The sequence below is a fragment of the Plecotus auritus genome (genome assembly GCF_963455305.1).
Source record: "Plecotus auritus genome assembly, chromosome: 6".
NCBI classification, from domain to species: domain Eukaryota; kingdom Metazoa; phylum Chordata; class Mammalia; order Chiroptera; family Vespertilionidae; genus Plecotus; species Plecotus auritus.
This window is the reverse complement of record NC_137773.1, coordinates 166,011,036-166,029,037: the sequence shown is the minus strand read 5'-3', so window position 1 is coordinate 166,029,037 and position 18,002 is coordinate 166,011,036. Positions and strand designations below refer to the sequence as shown.

The 18,002-nt window shown below is 39.7% G+C and overlaps 2 protein-coding genes across 11 annotated transcripts in view; one reads left to right on the top strand and one right to left on the bottom strand.

Annotated features, from left to right (window-relative positions):
- UBP1 (upstream binding protein 1) overlaps window positions 1-18,002 on the top strand; it is a 50,370-nt gene that overhangs the window by 11,946 nt on the left and 20,422 nt on the right. For 8 of the 10 annotated variants that reach the window (XR_013960799.1, XR_013960800.1, XR_013960801.1 and 5 more), the window contains 6 exons: window positions 7,998-8,074; window positions 11,791-11,896; window positions 12,884-12,990; window positions 14,666-14,818; window positions 14,917-15,027; window positions 15,474-15,581. Coding sequence is in view for 7 of the 10 variants with exons in the window: in XM_080672075.1 (XP_080528201.1) it covers window positions 7,998-8,074; window positions 11,791-11,896; window positions 12,884-12,990; window positions 14,666-14,818; window positions 14,917-15,027; window positions 15,474-15,581 (662 nt within the window). In the remaining 3 variants the exon portion in view is untranslated. The remainder of the gene's footprint in view (window positions 1-7,997; window positions 8,075-11,790; window positions 11,897-12,883; window positions 12,991-14,665; window positions 14,819-14,916; window positions 15,028-15,473; window positions 15,582-18,002) is intronic. The other 2 variants (XM_080672079.1, XM_080672078.1) reach the window with 1 other exon arrangement.
- The window catches only part of FBXL2 (F-box and leucine rich repeat protein 2), a 79,589-nt gene continuing 63,102 nt past the window's right edge, over window positions 1,516-18,002 (bottom strand). Inside the window, exons 16-17 of the transcript XR_013960802.1 lie at window positions 14,592-14,745; window positions 1,516-2,642 (exon numbers count right to left, since the gene is read on the bottom strand). The gene's annotated coding sequence lies outside the window, so the exon portion shown is untranslated. The remainder of the gene's footprint in view (window positions 2,643-14,591; window positions 14,746-18,002) is intronic.

Below are 18,002 nucleotides of genomic sequence, written 5' to 3'. Positions count from 1 at the left end.
GATAGGGCGGAGTCTCGGGGCGGAACAAGCAGCAATGGCTTCGTGGGGCAGGATCTCAGGCAGAGCACACAACAATGGCTTCCCTGGCTTCCCGTCAGCCCTGCCCTAAGAGGCCCCTGGGTCTCAGTGTCCCGAGGTAATCACTGCAAGCACCTCTGAGAGAAAGCCGCCCTCGAGTTTCGCCCGCTGCCAGACAATCCAGTTTCTCCCCGTATGAGTCTGGGTCCCCAGAGTCTCGCCTGGAACTGGAGTTCAGAGCAGTCGGGGGCTTGTGTCTCCCTCCTGATTGAGCACTCTCTGCGCGCGCGCCACTGTACCTCTGCACTTCCATAGCTCCTATGAGTCTCAGTGTGCTTTTCTCTTTCCTTCTAGTTGTAGAATTTCCACTCATCCAGCCTTCCTGTGGTTCTGGATGATGTCCGTTTTGTCTTTTAGTTGTAGTTTTGAAATTGTTGTAGGAGGCAGCAGTTTAGGTGTTTACCTATGCCGCCATCTTGGTTTCTCCTGTCTGCACATATCTTGTTTATACTTTATGAGACTATTATATTTTGGTGATAGAAAAGTGAGAGTGGGAAGAATGGAGCATAGAGATGTGCGGGGCAGAATTTACCTTTGGGATATATGAGGGATTTTTTTCAGGTGCTCTTAGCAGTTTTGGGCACAGGCCAGTGTGACTTCCCAGTATAAACAAATGTACTATGTTATGCAGGAATTAATTTGTTGGATACTTAAAGTGAAAGCATGTGAAACTCTTTTCTTTCTTTCTTTTTTTTTTTTTTAAATGTATTTTATTGATATTTCACAGAGAGGAAGGGAGAGGGATAGAGAGCTAGAAACATCGATGAGAGAGAAACATCGATCAGCTGCCTCCTGCACACCTCCCACTGGGGATGTGCCCGCAACCAAGGCACATGCCCTTGACCGGAATCGAACCCGGGACCCTTCAGTCCGCAGGCCGACGCTCTATCCACTGAGCCAAACCGGTTTTGGCGACTCTTTTCTTTTTTTAAATGCGAATATTTTGTTATGAAATAGTACATACTCATTGTAAAAAAATTGGGAAATATGTCAAGGGATAAAGCTGAAGATTGACTGCAGTTGTATCCCACCAAGATAACAAATTAACATTTAGGTATATTTCCTTGTATGTACATTTTTATTAATTTGTCATTAAGTAGAATCTTTAATTCCTTAAACTGTTGGAACGAGCTACAGTTTTTAAGAGACTTTACTTGTGATAACATTCAGAAATATGAAAGAATAGCTTATTTTTAACTGTTCATTTCATATATAGGTTTATAACCGCTGAGGTTTTATTTTAGGTATTCTATCTGTAGCACTTATAGCCATACTCTAATTTTGTTACTAATATTGATTTAGTATAATGTTGAATTAGTGTTTGGGTAAGCATTCAATTATTTGAGACTTAAGTTTCGTATTTGAAAGAACTGTAATAGTTTATATGGTAATCTGTTTTGGACATAAAACTATCAGAAGGAACAGTGGAACAATGTAGGGGCAAGGATATTCACTGTAGCTTTATTTCTAATGACAAAAAAAGAAAATAACCTGAATTTTTCTTACTTGGAGAATGATTCAATAAGTTCTTTTACATGCATACCTTGGGATGAATGAGTACACACACACACACACACTTGTTTAAAGGCATGTGTTGGATGTGTCTGTTCATGGGCCTGGGGAAAAATATTGATAATTTATCACTATTATTATTAAGCCAGATTAAGATAGTTCATATTGACAAAAGTTGCAGTCTACCATCTATAGTGATGATTTGTTAGACTGACATTTATGAGTGCTTACAGTGTATGAAGCATAAATACTTTATAGTGTTACCTTCCACAACAACCCAGGAAAAGTTCTATTAATCTAGTTTATAGATTTAAAAACTGAAGCTTAGAGCAGTTGATCAGCTTGCTCAATATCAATTTGGTCAATCTTAGATTTTTTAAAAGTTACTGAAGCATATATACAGTAGTGTGCACAGGTCATAAGCGTATACAGCTCAGCCTGGCTGGCATGCCTCAGTGGTTGAACGTCGACCTTTGAACTAGGAGGTCACGGTTTGGTTCCCGATCAGGGCACATGCCCAGGTTGCGGGCTCCATCTCCAGTGTGGGGCCTGCAGGAGGCAGCCAGTCAGTGATTTTCTCTCATCATTAATGGTTCTATCTCTCTCCCCTTCTCCCTTCTTTGAAATCAATAAAGTATATATAGCTCAATGAATTTTTACATACATTATTTCCTTAGAAATACTGCCTATATCTAATATTTCCACATGTTTGTGTGATGCTAGTGTAAACACACCTACTGTGCTGCCAGTGCTATAAAAATATAGTACATACAATTATGTACAGTCATAATAATAAATGAATTACTAGTTTATATAGTTTTTATCATTATTTTAGAGTGTACTCTTCCTGCTTACTAAAAAAAAAGTTAGTGTAAAACAGTGAATTGTGTTACCCCGGCCGCAGCCTTGTGCATCTTGTGTTTACTGTGTCTCCTGATAGCATCATTTTCTCTTGTGCTTGATTTAATCCCATGTTGTTTTGTTCATCATGGCCCCTGTGTACAAGATCCACTGCTAATGTTGCCAGTAATAGGCCACATCAAGTGATTGCCCTGGAAAGGAAAATAAAATTAAGGATTACAAAGGTGGAAAATCAATTATGGTTATTGATCATTAGTTGGGCATGTCCCGTTTCACCATAGCTACCATCTTGAAAAACAAAAACAAAGTGACAGAAGCTATTAAAGCAGTGGTTCTCAACCTTTCTAATGCCGCGACCCTTTAATACAGTTCCTCATGTTGTGGTGACCCCCAACCATAAAATTATCTTTGTTGCTACTTCATAACTGTAATTTTGCTACTGTTAATGAATCGTAATGTAAATATCTGTGTTTTCCGATGGTCTTAGGCCAACCGTGGGCAAACTACGGGGCCCGTTCAGCTGTTCTATCCGGCCCGCGGAGCCGAAAGAGCGGAGGGTTCTCTTGCTCTCCCCTCCGCTCCTTTACTTTGAATTTATATTAGTTCACACAAACACTCCATCCATGCTTTTGTTCCGGCCCTCCGGTCCAGTTTAAGAACCCATTGTGGCCCTCAAGTCAAAAAGTTTGCCCACCCCTGTCTTAGGCTCTACAGCAATGGTTCTCAACCTGTGGGTCGCAAACCCACAACATGAACTGTATTAAAGGGTCACGGCATTAGAAAGCTTGAGAACCACTGTATTAAAGGATTTGCTTTATTGAAGGCAATGAGACTAACAAAAATTCCAGAAGGGTCTATATCAGACATGGAGAAACTTGTAATGACCTGGATTGAAGACTGGAAACAGAAGCGTATCCCTTCAGCACCAGGACGATCATAGCCAAAGCAAAAGTTTATTTGCATTGTTGAAAGAAAAAGTGGACTTGAGTAGGATGTTTAATTTACTGCTTGCTCTAGGTCAGTGGTCGGCAAACTCATTAGTCAACAGAGCCAAATATCAACAGTACAACAATTGAAATTTCTTTTGAGAGCCAAATTTTTTAAACTTAAACTTCTTCTAACGCCACTTCTTCAAAATAGACTCGCCCAGGCTGTGGTATTTTGTGGAAGAGCCACACTCAAGGGGCCAAAGAGCCGCATGTGGCTCAGGAGCCGCAGTTTGCCAACCATTGCTCTAGGTGGTTTACATGATATAAAAGTCAGTATATATTACACTAGTGCCCCAGTGCATGAATTCATGCCCCTTGAAAGGAACTGTGGGCCGTGAGGCTGCGGTGGGCACAGGGGCGGGTCTCAGCTCATCCTCTGCACTCCCGCACAGGCCCAGTCCCCTGTCTGCCGGCGGCCCCGCTCCTGCCGCTGCCACTCCCACACCCTGACGGCGCCAGTCCCACCCGCACCCACTGACAGCGCAGTGTGATTGGGGCTGGCACCAGCAGCAGGTGCGAGTGGGACTGGCACCATCAGCAGATGCGTATATATAAAGAGAAGATGATAAAGCAGTGATGGTAAAATGTTAATAGTTCTTTAGTAATACGTAGTTCTTTGTAGTAATCTTGTAAGTTCTGTGTAAATTTGAAATTAAGATGTTAACAAAAAAATTTTGGCTTATTTTAAAAATGGCTATGGGGGGCAATATGCTTTAGACAAAGACTCTGCTTCCTGCAGTACTGCCTCCTTAGCTTATCTCTCAAAGCCCTGTCAAAGCTGGCATCTAATGGGCATCTAATGAACCTTGGGCTCTTGATTATGTATATAAAATGTGTGCATATATGTATATTCAAATATATGGACTGTATGCACATATGTAATGGAATGGATATATGTGAACATCAGTGTATTTCTGGAGCATACATATGTAATGGAGTGAGAGCTGCCCTAGACTGTTGCAAGATTTATAGTCCTGTCAAACCTGATGACGTCTGAATTTTGGTTACTTGTAATCATAATGCACTTTACTTTAAACAGCTTTAAATAGACTTAGTTCTTAATTTTAACATAGATAATTAAATAATTTGAACTAAAAAGGATTTTTGAAATCTTATCTGTAATACTGTGCAGTGTTTCATATATCATTGTATTAAATGAGCCTTATGCAAAATGATGCAAATGTATAATTAGCCATCCCAAATTAGGCCATTTTTCTCTTTGGGAGAGTGTTTATCATAACATATCCTACAGTATTTGTTCAGCTTCTGAGAAAAGATGGTTGATTCTTACCATTTACTCACAGCTTTTTGAGTATTAAGTTATTCCCAGGAGAAGGTCTTGAACGCTTTCTGTTCGAAATAGTATTGGCTGACTAGATATTTATAGGGTCTCCAACTTCAGCAAGCATTGGGATCTCATAGGGCTTGTCAAAACATGATTGCTGAGCTCCACTGAGTTTCTGATTCAGTGGGGCTGGAGAATTTGCATTTCTGATAAGTTTCCATGTCATGCTGATGCTGCTAGTCTGGGGACCAGGCTGCATTTTTTATTTTGAATATTCAGGCAAATATGAGAGCTTCCCTTCACAACCACCTTAAGTGGACAATTTCCTCATAGGAGGGTTGGCACATTGCAGGGGCTCTGCACCGTTCTTTGGCCATAGCTTGGTTACTAGTACTCCTAGTAGCCTCCCCTTAAAGATCATTGCTCACCTGCCATTTGGGCAGCTGTTACTGAAGAATGTTTGCCATTGTGTAACACCATAAAGAAAAAAAAAAAAGTAAATTCTGTGTAGTCTTGACTTCATCAGTAAGATAGAAATTGGAACAGGTTTTCCAATTGATGCCTTAAAGTATCCGTTTTTTGTACTATTTTGAACAATAGAAATTCAGAGTTTAAAAACTGTGTTTTCCTGGTTATGCCTTAAGCACCTGTTCTTAGGTAACGAGAGGAGTTAAGGCTGACTATGTGAAGTAAAAAACTGTAATCCCAACATGGAACCATGAGAGGGTGGAGCAAACACAGCTGGCTCTCCCTTTAGCAGGGATTTAGCTGGGATAGGCTGCCCCTTGTTTTATAGCTCCAGCCAGATCTTTGATGCTTTCAGACCTCATGATATAAGTGAGCTTGTCCACAGATTATGCATATAAGTTCTTTGGTTGGTCTCAACCCACCCTCCTTCCCCTGCCTTCTCTCTGAGGTTCTGCAGTCTGTTCCATGCTTCTGTGTTTCTGGATCTATTTTGTTCATCAGTTTATGTTGTTCCTTAGGTTCCAAATATGAGTGAGATCATGTGATACTTGCTTTTCTCTGACTGGCTTATTTCGCTTAGTATAATACTCTCCAAGTCCCTCCCTGTTGTCTCAAAGGGTAAGAGAGCCTTCTTTTTCACTGCTGCATAGTATTCCATGGTGTAAATGTACCACAGCTTTTTTATCCACTTGTCTACTAATGGGCACTTGGGCTGTTTCCAGATCTTAACTGTCATTTGACATAATGTAAATTGTGCTGCTATGAACATAGGGGTGCATACATTCTGATTGGTGTTTTGGGTTTCTTAGGATATATTCCTAGAAGTGGGATCATTAGGTCAAATGACAATTCCATATTTAATTTTTTGAGGAAACTCCTTACTGTTTTCCATAATGGCTGCAGCAGTCTGCATTCCCACTAGCAGTGTACTAGGGTTCCCTTTTCTCCACATCCTTGCCAGCACTTGTCATTTGTTTATGGTGGCCATTCTGACAGGTGTGAGGTGATATCTCAGTTGTCATTTTAATTTACATCTCTCTGATGATCAGTGACTTGGGAGCATTTTTTTCATATGTCCCCTTTGGAGAAGAGTCTATTTAGGTCCTTTGCCTATTTTTTAATTGGAATGTTTGTCTTCCTTTAGTTATGTTGTATGAGTTCTTTATATATTTTGATATTAACCCTTTATCAGATGTATCATTGCCAAATATGTTCTCTCATCTAGTGGGCTCCCTTTTCATTTTGTTGATGGTTTCTTTTGCTGTGCAGAATCTTTTTATTTTGATGTAGTCCCATTTGTTTATTTTCTCCTTAGTTTTCTTTGCCCTAGAGATGAGACACATATAACTGTAATTTTTTGTTAATTTCATTTTGCACAGTAATCTTATTTCTTTGAGGTTAGTTTTGGTTCTTGTTTTAAAATATATATTTTTATTGATTTCAGAGAGAAATAGAGAAATAGAAACATCAGTGATGAATCATTGATTGGCTGCCTCCTGCACGCCCCCTACTGGGGATCATGCCCACAAGCCAGGCATGTACCCTTGTTCGGAATCAAACCTGGGACTCTTCAGTCCACAGGCCAACGCTCTATCCACTGAGCCAAACTGGCTAGGTCTGGTTCTTGTTTTAAAGTTCTATATTAGGACCTTAAAAATAAATGCTTTGAATTTAATGTCACTGTTCATAGTAGCCAAAAGTGGAAACAACCCACATGTTAATTAACTGATGAATGAATGAACAAATAAAATGTGGTGTATTTATGCAATGAATAATAGTTGGCAGTAAAAAGGAATGAAATACTAATACATGCTATAACCTGCGTGAACCTTGAAAACATTCTTTAGTAAAAGAAGCCAGTCACAAAGGCCACATAATGTGTGATTCCATTTATATCAAGTGTCCAAAGTAGGCAAATCCCTAGAGACAGAAAGTACAGCCAATAGTGGTTGCTGGGGGCTCGGAGGATGGGAATGGTGAGTAGTGACTGCTAATAGATTTGAGTTCTTTTTGGGGTGATGAAAATATTCTAAATTGGTAGCAGTGGCAGTTGCACAGCTCTGAATATACTAAAAACGAATTGTATACTTTAAAAGGGTGAATTTTATGGCATGTAGATTAAATTTCAAAAAAACTGTTGCCTGGGCAGCGTGGCTCAGTGGTTTGGTTGATGGTCAACCTATGAACCCCAGTCACGGCACATGGCACGTGCCCAGGTTGCAGGCTCAATCCCAGTTGGGGCGTGCAGGAGGCAGCCAATCAGTGATTCTCTCTCATCATTGATGTTTCTATCTCTCTCTACCTCTCCCTTCCTCTCTGATTTTTTTATTGAATTTTTTATTGAGAGAGAATCACTGATTGGCTGCCTCCTGCACGCCCCTACTGGGATCGAGCCCGCACCCTGGGCACGTGCCCTTGACTGGAATCGAACCCGGGACCTTTTAGTCTGTAGGCCAGTGCTCTATCCACTGAACCAAACCGGCGAGGACTATATATATTTTTTAAAAGCTGTTATAAAAAGTTGGTCTCAGGTAATGGAAATATGTATAATGTAAATTTAATGTAAGAGTAATAGTTAAAAATGAAAATAAATTGACAGAAATTCTTTATAGTCTTATGTAATAGTGTAAGAAGGAAAGGATAGTATGAGTTGCAGGAAAAAGAAAGATAATAAACCTGAATTTGCTTTTCTAGTAAATGAACATTGTGTAATTGTATATTTTGAAAGATAGTTAATATTTTTATTAAACACAGTAATGTTTGTTATGTGGATTGTTTTTAATGTACAATTTCTTTAAAAATAGGTCAGTCTTATGAAATTCGGATGCTGGATAATCGGAAAATGGGAGATATGCCTGAGATCACTGGAAAATTGGTAAAGGTAAGGTCAATCCTTTTTTTTTTTTTTTTAAATACATTTTATTGATATTTTACAGAGAGGAAGGGAGAGGGATAGAGAGCTAGAAACATCGATGAGAGAGAAACATCGATCAGTTGCCTCCCGCACACCTCCCACTGGGGATGTGCCCACAACCAAGGTACATGCCCTTGACCGTAATTGAACCAGGGACCCTTCAGTCTGCAGGCCGACGCTCTATCCACTGAGCCAAACCGGTTTCGGCAAGGTCAATCCTTTTACATTTCTAATAGATATTGCAGTGATTTTTAAAAAGCAGTTTTGCTGCAAGAGTTTTTATAAAAAACTTAACTTCACTATTTTAAAGCTCCTAACTTGTTGACGTAATGTGAAAGCCCTTTGGAAACGTACCGTATGAAATTTACTTGCAGCTATGTGTGCAAAGACGTACCACCACTACAAAAAGTTTAAGTTTCTCTTTAAAAGTAAAAGATAACATGAGGGAAAATGTGTTAAAATGAAACTTCAAAAGGTCCTTTTATTTCACCTCTTAATATTTCTCTAAAAAAATTTTGAAATCTCTCTTTACCCTACTGATGTATGTGAATGAAGAAGGCAGTCATTCCAGATATAGGAGGTGTAACCACTGGCCTGCCAACCCATTGCTTATAGGATATATCTTCAGAACTGTCCCCACCCCCTCCATTGTCGTGCATGGTGGGTCCTCTAGCCTCACCTATCATGCACCACGGTTTATGGAAGAAACTTAATTAGGAAAAGGCAAAACTTCAGTGTGGCTAAGTGTTAGCAAAAGAGAAGCATGTGTTCTCTTGATCCTTCCATCTCCCCACAGAGAGGCATGTCGGAGGCCCAGGTGCTGCTGGGTCCTCACTAAGGAGAGGCATTCCATTGGAAAGACTAGCTCCTTTGTAGATCTGCCTCTTTAGAGGGTGAGCATGTAAAAAGGCAGCCTTGGTAGGGGGAGTGGATACTAATACTAAAGCTAGCAAATTTGGGGTGTCTGGGTAAGCCAGGTGCTCAGCACCTGGAGGCTGGAGAGTCTTTGACATGTTTTAGTATTCCTCCCACTCCTGGGGCAGGAAGCCCTCAACCTGTGAGAAGATGAAGGAAAAGATAAGGGGTCTGGTCTCCACTGGATCATTGTCTTGTCAACCTAAAGTGAGCTCCCAGATTTCCCCGTCTCACTCAGGGACTCCCAATATACTTGGATCGGAGGGATCCATCTGCACTTTGAGTCTGTCATGTTTGTGTTCTATCAGTGGATTTGCTCATTTCCCTAGAGGATGAGTGAAATGGTCTTATTTTTTCATTCCCCAATATTGGCATTCACTGATTAGATGAATTGTTTTATGAAGTTATCACCATTGTTATCACTGAGCAAGCCCTATTTTGGTTGACTGGATGCAAATAGCTAAGTGTTTGCTCAAGGAGCCAGACAATAGCTCTCATTTTCCAGTGTCTAGGAAACTTAGAAATGTGAAGATTTTCTCAGCATGCCCTTGTCCTAGTCAGCTTGGTTCAACTTTGGACAAATCTACAAGCTGTACCACACCTGATTAAAATTCGACCTATCCCTAACCGGTTTGGCTCAGTGGATAGAGCATCAGCCTACGGACTGAAGGGTCCCAGTTTCGATTCCCATCAAGGGCATGTACCTTGGTTGTGGGCACATCCCCAGTAGGAGGTGTGCAGGAGGCAGCTGATTGATGTTTCTCTCTCATTGATGTTTCTAATTCTCTATCCCTCTCCTTTACTCTCTGTGAAAAATCAGTAAAATACATATTTTTCCGGAATCGAACCTGGGACCCTTCAGTCTGCAGGCCGACATTCTATCCACTGAGCCAAACTGGTTAGGGCTCAACCTAGTAATATTTTAAGAGAAGATATGGGTGAACTCTCCTGTGACTGTGAAAGTTAAATTAAATTTGATGACTCTGAGATGTTGACTTTTAAAAACAAAGTCAGTGTAAAGGGTGTAAAATGTTTTAATTATAAAAATTAATTTTAATAAAATGAATAGGGCTTGATGGGTCCTGTATTGAGGTCCTTTAAACTGGATCCAGCCATAGCCAGCTTTGCTCAGTGATTAGAGCATCAGCCCACGGACCGAAGGGTCACAGGTTCGATTCCTGGTCAAGGGCATGTACCTCAGTTGCAGTTTTGCTCCCCACCCCTGGTCAGGGTGTGTGCAAGAGGCAACCAATTGATGTGTCTCTCTCATATCGATGTCTCTCTCCCTCCCCCCACCCCTTCCTTCTACTGTGTCTGAAAATCAATGGAAAATAATAACCTCTGGATCAACCAAAGGACTTGTATGCATGCATATAAGCCTAACCAATGGACAGAGACACCAGGGGGGTGAGGGCATGAGTGGGGGTGTGGGGGGGCAATGGGAGGATAAGGACACATATGTAATACCTTAATCAATACAGAAAAAAATAAAATAAGAGAAAATACCCTCTGGTGAGGATTGAAAATAACAATATTAAAAACAAAATAAACTTTATCAGCTACATTTTGGACATTATTTGTGGGATGGGGAAGGCAGATGCACTAAAGTAGTATTTATATGTATTGCTAACAAATTATTTCCTATTCAAACTAGCAGAGCCTATGAAAATATGATTATCTTGCCCGGCATGTGGCTTGGTGGTTGAGTGTCGACCTATGATCCTTGGAGGTCACAGTTCGATTCCCAGTCAGGGCACATGCCCAGGTTGTGGGCTCGATCCCCAGTGGGGGTGTGCAGGAGGCAGCCGATCAATGATTCTCTCTCATCATTAATGTCTCTCTTTTTTTCTCTCTCTCCCTCTCCCCTCCTCCCCCCCCCCCCCCCCGTCCCTCTTTCCCCCTTCCTCTCCCTTTCTCTCTGAAATCAATAAAAATATGTATTTAAAAAAAGAAAATATGATCTTATTGCAGCATAGTCTGAGAAAATTATTTATACATGTGTCAGAAGCACTAATTAGTGCTAATTAGTACAAATTTGGCATTGTGTTTTGATGACCTCTTTAATCCTGGCCCCTGGAATGAAATAGAAGCTGGCTCCCCAAACCTGTGGAAGGTGAAGAAGGGATGGTAGGTGGAGAACAGGGACTTGGCCTAGAGTTTGTGGAGTTAAAAGTCTTTCCTTAGGAACTTGAGTGTTTGGATAAAGTTACCTTGATGTGTTTGGTTTGGTTTGGTTTTTCTTCACTCTCTTTCAGGTAAAATAGTTGAGAGTGAATTTTGCCTGTAAGTTCTCAGGGTGGGTGCAGATGTCTCCTCTTTCCCCCAGATGACTATCTTTTTACAGACAGTTATTAACTGTTACTTTAGCAGTTTTATCATTGTGCCTGGGTTTCTCTGTCTTTATACCACCTTTTCATTTTATTAATTCCTGTGTCCATCCAATATTTTCTACCTAGAAATGTAATTCTTGCTCATGAGTTTTGTGGACATGTGTCTTAATTCTGAATCATAATATCAGGTTTTAAATACAAATTATACCTAATTAACCATTTTATTTGTGATCTTTACATTTGAATTATAATTCTTTGCACCAAATACATGTACCTGTAATCCAGGTATACAAGAGCAAAACAGTTAACTTACAAACTGTTTAAAGCAGAATTTGTTTTTGTATGCTCTTTATTATAGGAATGCATAAGAAGTGAAAATGCTTCTGCATTTTAGCTGGAACAGTTTAAAAGTACTCATTTCCCCCACTTATTCCATAGAGCATCATAAGAGTCGTATTCCATGATAGACGGCTACAGTATACAGAGCATCAGCAACTCGAAGGTTGGAAGTGGAATCGCCCAGGAGATAGACTTCTTGATTTAGGTACAGTGACCATTAGAAGACCATGGAGAGAGATATAAAGGCATTTTAGTTATACCCATGTTGGTACCATGTATAATTGTGTGGAGAGTGTTTTGGTGTGAGTGGATTCTGTGTGCCTTGAGTTGTTTTATAGTTTAAAATGTTGACCCTTGAACAACAAACGCTGGAGTTACGGGCTGACCCCCATGCAGTGAAAAATTTGCACATAATTAGACTCCCTCAAAATGGCACTATTAATAGCCTGCTGTTGATCGGAAGCTTTACAGATAATATAAAGTCGATTAACACATATTTTGTATGTTATGTGTATTATATATTGAGTTCTTAAGCTAGAGAAAAGAAAATCTTTTTTTTTAAATATATTTTATTGATTTTTTTTTTTTTTTTTTAAAGTTAGAAACATCGATAAGAGAGAAACATCGATCAGCTGCCTCCTGCACACCCCCTACCGGGAATGTGCTTGTAACCAAGGTACATGCCCTTGACCGGAATCGAACCTGGGACCCTTCAGTCTGCAGGCCGACGCTCTATCCACTGAGCCAAACCGGTCAGGGCGAGAAAAGAAAATCTTATTAAGAAAACCATAAAAGGAAGGAAAAATACACTTACAGTATTTATTGAAAAACTCTGCACATAAGTGGATCTGTGCAGTTCCCACCCATGTTGTGTGAAGACCAACTGTAGAGTTTTGTTGAAACTGAAAGACCCTGAGCCAGTAATATTATGAGTTGGAAACCATTTATTTAGTTCTCCTTTGGGTACTATCCATCATATTCTGATTAAAATGAAATAGGAACCATGGTGGGAGAAAGTCTGATACTCATTAGGTGGGTTTTGATGTTGAAATGGTTGACCACAGAGAACATGGAAAAACAAAGTGCAGCATAGAGGTATAACATTTTCACTAAAACATAATTAAAGTAAGCTGTAAGCTTTTAAATTATTCTTAGTAGATGAGTTTCTATGTAACTTCTTTTTAAAATACAGATATTCCAATGTCTGTGGGAATAATTGACACAAGGACAAATCCAAGCCAGTTAAATGCGGTTGAATTTCTGTGGGACCCTGCAAAACGCACATCTGCTTTCATTCAGGTTTGGATTTTTTACTTTACTAGACATATACTAGCCTCGTCATTTAGAAGGTCATAGATGAGGTTGAATTCCCTTTTTTTTTTTTTTTTTTTTTGAGGTTGAGTTCTTGATGCATGATATAAATTTCTTTAAAAGCTTATTTGTAAACTATCTGGCAGTGTCTTTTTAAAAATACACAATATACTTAAATTGGAGTTAATATACTAAATCTGTTATTACAGACTAACACATGTGAAGGCAAGCTGATGTGTGAAGCATTATTTCAGTGTTACTTTTACCACTGGTAGTAACAGTAATCAAAACTTGCATTTTTCATAAGATGCATTTCTCTGGAACCAAAGCTGCCATATAAAAGGATGTGACTGAAAAAAAAAGTGTACTGTTTTAAGATTCTGTTAGCAGCATTCTAATACTGAAATTTTTAAACCACAAAAGTAAGAGAATAATAAGAATGAATTCTCTGTGTACTCATCACCTTCCTTCAACAGTTATGAGTAGTTTCCCCTTTTTAAGTTACTGATGAAATACTTGAAAGCAACTCTCAGGTATTTCATGTCAACCATAAGTACTCAGTTTGTATTTTTAAGAGATGAATTTTAAAATATAAATATATATAAAATATATATAGTAAAACCCATGGTATTCTAATATCCAGGATATTCATATTTGTAAGTGGAAAGATTAAAAATACTGAGTAGGTAATCTTACGTAGAAAAAACATACTGCTTAATTGCTGACCAACCTATGTAGACTGTGGTTTTTGTGAACAGTAAAGAATCTTTGGTATTTTGAATTTTTGTGGTCTGGCAAATACTATATCCCAACAATTAGTAGTCACTAGGAACATGGTTCGTATTTGTTGAATATTTTCTCACACTGTTTGTCTAACAGGATAACTAGATATACAGTGAATGAAAGTGATATAGGAGCTGGCCTTAAATCTCAGGTTATGCACAATATCCTGCAGAGATCAGTTTTGACTTTGAGAGTCACTAGAAGACAGGATGTGTATCAGTCTGAAATTACAAAAATCTGTTTACTGATCCTGTGAAGTATCCTAAAGCTGTCTCCATGGTGAGGGTACAGAGTGATGGAAGATGCCCTTAGGATCCTTGGAAGGGTTGACAGAAGAGTTTAGATGGATACAGGTAGGACAAGTGGTGGGCTTTCTGGGATGTGGAAGTTCCCCAGGCAAAAGTATTCCAAGTTGATGGAGGTTGGAATAACAGTAAGATGATTGAATGGGTAGAGTTAGGGTATTTTGAAGTAGAGGGCAATAGTGGAAGCTCTGAATGATGAGCTCAAGGTTGCCGTGGATTGAGCCACGTGCAAGGCTTAGCTGGGTCTGAGAACAGTATACGGTCTGGAGTGGAGGTATGGGAAGTAGGCAGGAAGCCTCTGTACTGTACTGTTATACCCATGATCAGAGCATGTCCTTCCTCAGAGGAGAGGCATTGGAATGGGGAAGAAGAGCTCATTCCCAGAAAGTTCAGAAAGGCCCAGCTGGCTTTGTGAAAGGAAAACCATATATTAAAAACAATCAGAGAAATTCATAACAGATACCTGGCTAAGATGTGGAAGTTTGTTTTAAAGGAACTTACATTTATAGCGGTGACAGGACATCCAGAGAGACAAACCAGTGGATGGTACTTTGAATACATCTCCAATTGTCCAGGTACACTGCATCAGCACAGAATTTACTCCACGGAAGCATGGAGGTGAAAAGGGAGTGCCTTTTAGGATCCAGGTTGACACCTTTAAGCAGAATGAAAATGGAGAATATACAGATCATCTACACTCAGCTAGCTGCCAAATCAAAGTTTTTAAGGTAAGAGACGGAAACCAGGCTTTCAGTAATTAAGGCCCAATTTTGCTTATAAAGTTGTTTGTAACCTGACGGACAAAATAATCTACTCTATTTTTTAGCCTAAAGGTGCAGACCGGAAGCAAAAAACTGACAGAGAGAAGATGGAGAAGAGAACTGCTCACGAAAAAGAAAAGTATCAGCCATCCTATGATACCACAATCCTCACAGAGGTAATGCAGAGCAGCATTTTGGTGTCTGGAGAGAAGCAGAGGTTTGCATATTGGCACTATTTATAAGGATGAGTTTTGCCAAGAAGGGATTGGGGAAGGTTGGGGGGTAGTTTGACATATATTCTTTGTGAAATTTGTGGGGGAAATATATTATTTAAATTCTGGGATTTTAATGGATTAGTTTCCTGGGTGGGATCTTGAATGAAGATGCTGAAATCCCAATCAGGTCTCAGAAACAGACCTTAAAAATCTTGAAGTTGGCAAGAGATTAAACCGGGGCCTAGAAAGTTTGATTTTTGTCACTGCTGGGGTTTTGCATTTTCTTTAACTTTGAATCCTGCTAATCATGCAATTGTTTAATTGGACTGCAGAGACATAAAACAGGGTATTGGATCTTTCTTTGTATAATGAAAAGACATTGATCCCAATCTTTGGTGTTTGTCCAGATGAGGCTTGAGCCTATAATTGAAGATGCAGTTGAACATGAGCAGAAAAAGTCCAGCAAGCGGACTTTGCCAGCAGACTACGGTGATTCTCTGGCAAAGCGAGGCAGTGTAAGGGACTTCTTCTCCTTTCATTGTGCAGGAAACCTTGTGCAGTGTTAGATATAGGACCTACTTCCACGGAAAAGTAAAGCCAAATTTGTTTTTGATGTCCTTGTCTTGATTTAATTTGCTTTTGTTTAGACTTCTGCTTTCTGTTTGTTCCTCGCTGAGGAAAATTTCCTAAATCTAACACTTTAAAACAAAGTTGACCTTATTGGGTGGTTTTAGAGGGAAAAACGACACTCAGAAATGTGTTCCCTCCCTGTCTCCTTCCCTTTCTCTCCCTCCCTCCTCGGCACACACACTTCCTTTAAGAGCACTGAAATTATTGGAAAATACATTCTTTAGTAAAATAGTTAGCATTTTTGTTTAATTTTAAAGGGTTTTGCTTCCTCATGTGTGTAACTGATAAGAAAATGTCATGGATATTTAGAGAAATGATGGCAGCAAGCTTGACATTAACATATGCAATACTTTGTGTCACATTTCCCTGCATGTAGTGTAAGAATGTGTGTCTGTCTGTGCTTTTAAAAGCCTGTTTGGCAGCACTGGTAGGAAAATGGCCTTGACTGCATCAGTGTTCCTCTCAGCAATGCATTGTGAACTTGCACTGCACCGTGAACTTGCATTGCATCATGAACTTGTGCTTCAGGCCAGAGCAGTGCACCTTGCTATACTCAGATCCGGATCCCCCCAACATACAGCCAGGGGATTTTTGGTTGAATATGAGCTTTCTCTGCTTGAGTATAGCAAATTCTTCCTTTATGACACAACTCTCCATCTAACAGTCTAAATCAGCTATATATCCACAGTAAATGCAAACACAGAGCATTATTAAACCTTTTCTTATATAGCTGTATTAATGGCTACACTATTTATCATTACAGTGTTCATCCTATCAAGGTGACAAAAATGGAATTTTTCACTCTTAAACATGTGTCTAATTATTTGTAGACTACAAAAAGTCACAAGCACAATCACTAGAACATCATTTCCAAGTTAAAAGCATTGACTGAAAATGTTTTAAATGCTTCTCTGTACAATAAAACTGTAAGTGACTAATCTGAAAGGATGGGGAGTACATTTGTTGCATTTTAACTGGGTTTTTTTTATGCCGGTCAAAGGTTGTATGGGACAACTATATACTCCATCCGATTTTGTTTTTAGCCTTTTCTGATTTCCCAGCTGAAGAATCACAAGTGGTTCTTAAATTTTTGAGGGGAAATACTGGTAACTCGAATCACTTTGCACTTTTAGAAACTACTTCACTAATTAAAAGGAATGGGTTCTCATAATAAATTAAATCTATTCGAGCCCAGAGCTAATCTGAAGACGGTAGAATTATTTTTAAATTATTAATGACTCAAGTCTAAAGTATGCAAAACGTCAGCAGTTCATTGGCCTGGGAGCCTGGGATTTCACATCTTCCTTGTGTATGTTGCTTGCTGCCCGGGCTGCATCTTTGGTTAAGATATTCCTAAGGGTGGTTAGAGCTCCTGCTGGAAACTTGTTTTAAAAAAAGCAGGGTACCTGTTTTAAAAAGAAAGTCTGCAGCATTTCATTGTTTCAAGTGCCTACAGAGGAAGGCAACATTTTTCTTAGTCTTGGATAGTTGCAGGTGGCTGTCGGTAGAGAGGGATATCCAGACTCATCTGTTAAAGTTAAAAGGTGCTGTGGGAAATGGTCCCACGTGGAATAGAGGCACTGTGGTTGGTTCCTAAGAGCTACTGCACAACAAAACCCTTTCTTAGTGTCTCTTTGCCTCTGAGCTGTATTTTATTGGCTCAAATCAGGGCTGCCAATTTCTGCAGTCTCAGGTGGGTCATCATTTTCTAGTCTACCTGAGGAGGGACTCTGTTCCCAGTGCACCAGAGCCGTGACTGTAAGGGTCCAGGCCAGGTAATGGATTACAGGTTGCCGTCAGGAACACAGGCCCTGCACCTTCGCTTACTTTTAAAGACAGGGCAGAATGACCAGGTAGAAGAAACTCTGAAAATATCCCTTGGTAGCCTTTACCCTCCTGGGTTGAGACTGCTAGAGAAATCTATGAAACACAGGCAGGCAGGTCTTGGTGCTTGGTGGCCATTTTAGAACTTGGAATCCATTCTTTTTTAAAAGTAGAGGCTTCCCCATAGAACCAGCTTTCATTGAACACTAGTTTTCTACTGTTGAGTGAATCGAGTCTCTTATTTATTGGGCAAATTTTAGATGTCAGCTATTAACAGCCCTACTTCGCTACTGCTAAGAGTCTAGATGTGTAAGTGAAAATAGATATGTTTATGAAGTTTCAGGCAATTTGGTGTCGCTGTCGCTGCGCTGCCATACTAACCTGAAACTTTTGATGGCTTCATTTCCTCGGTAGACAGCTGGCAAAAATTACAAGGCAGATTTTGGGAGGCTTGACATTAAAAGGTTTATATTACTTTGCTC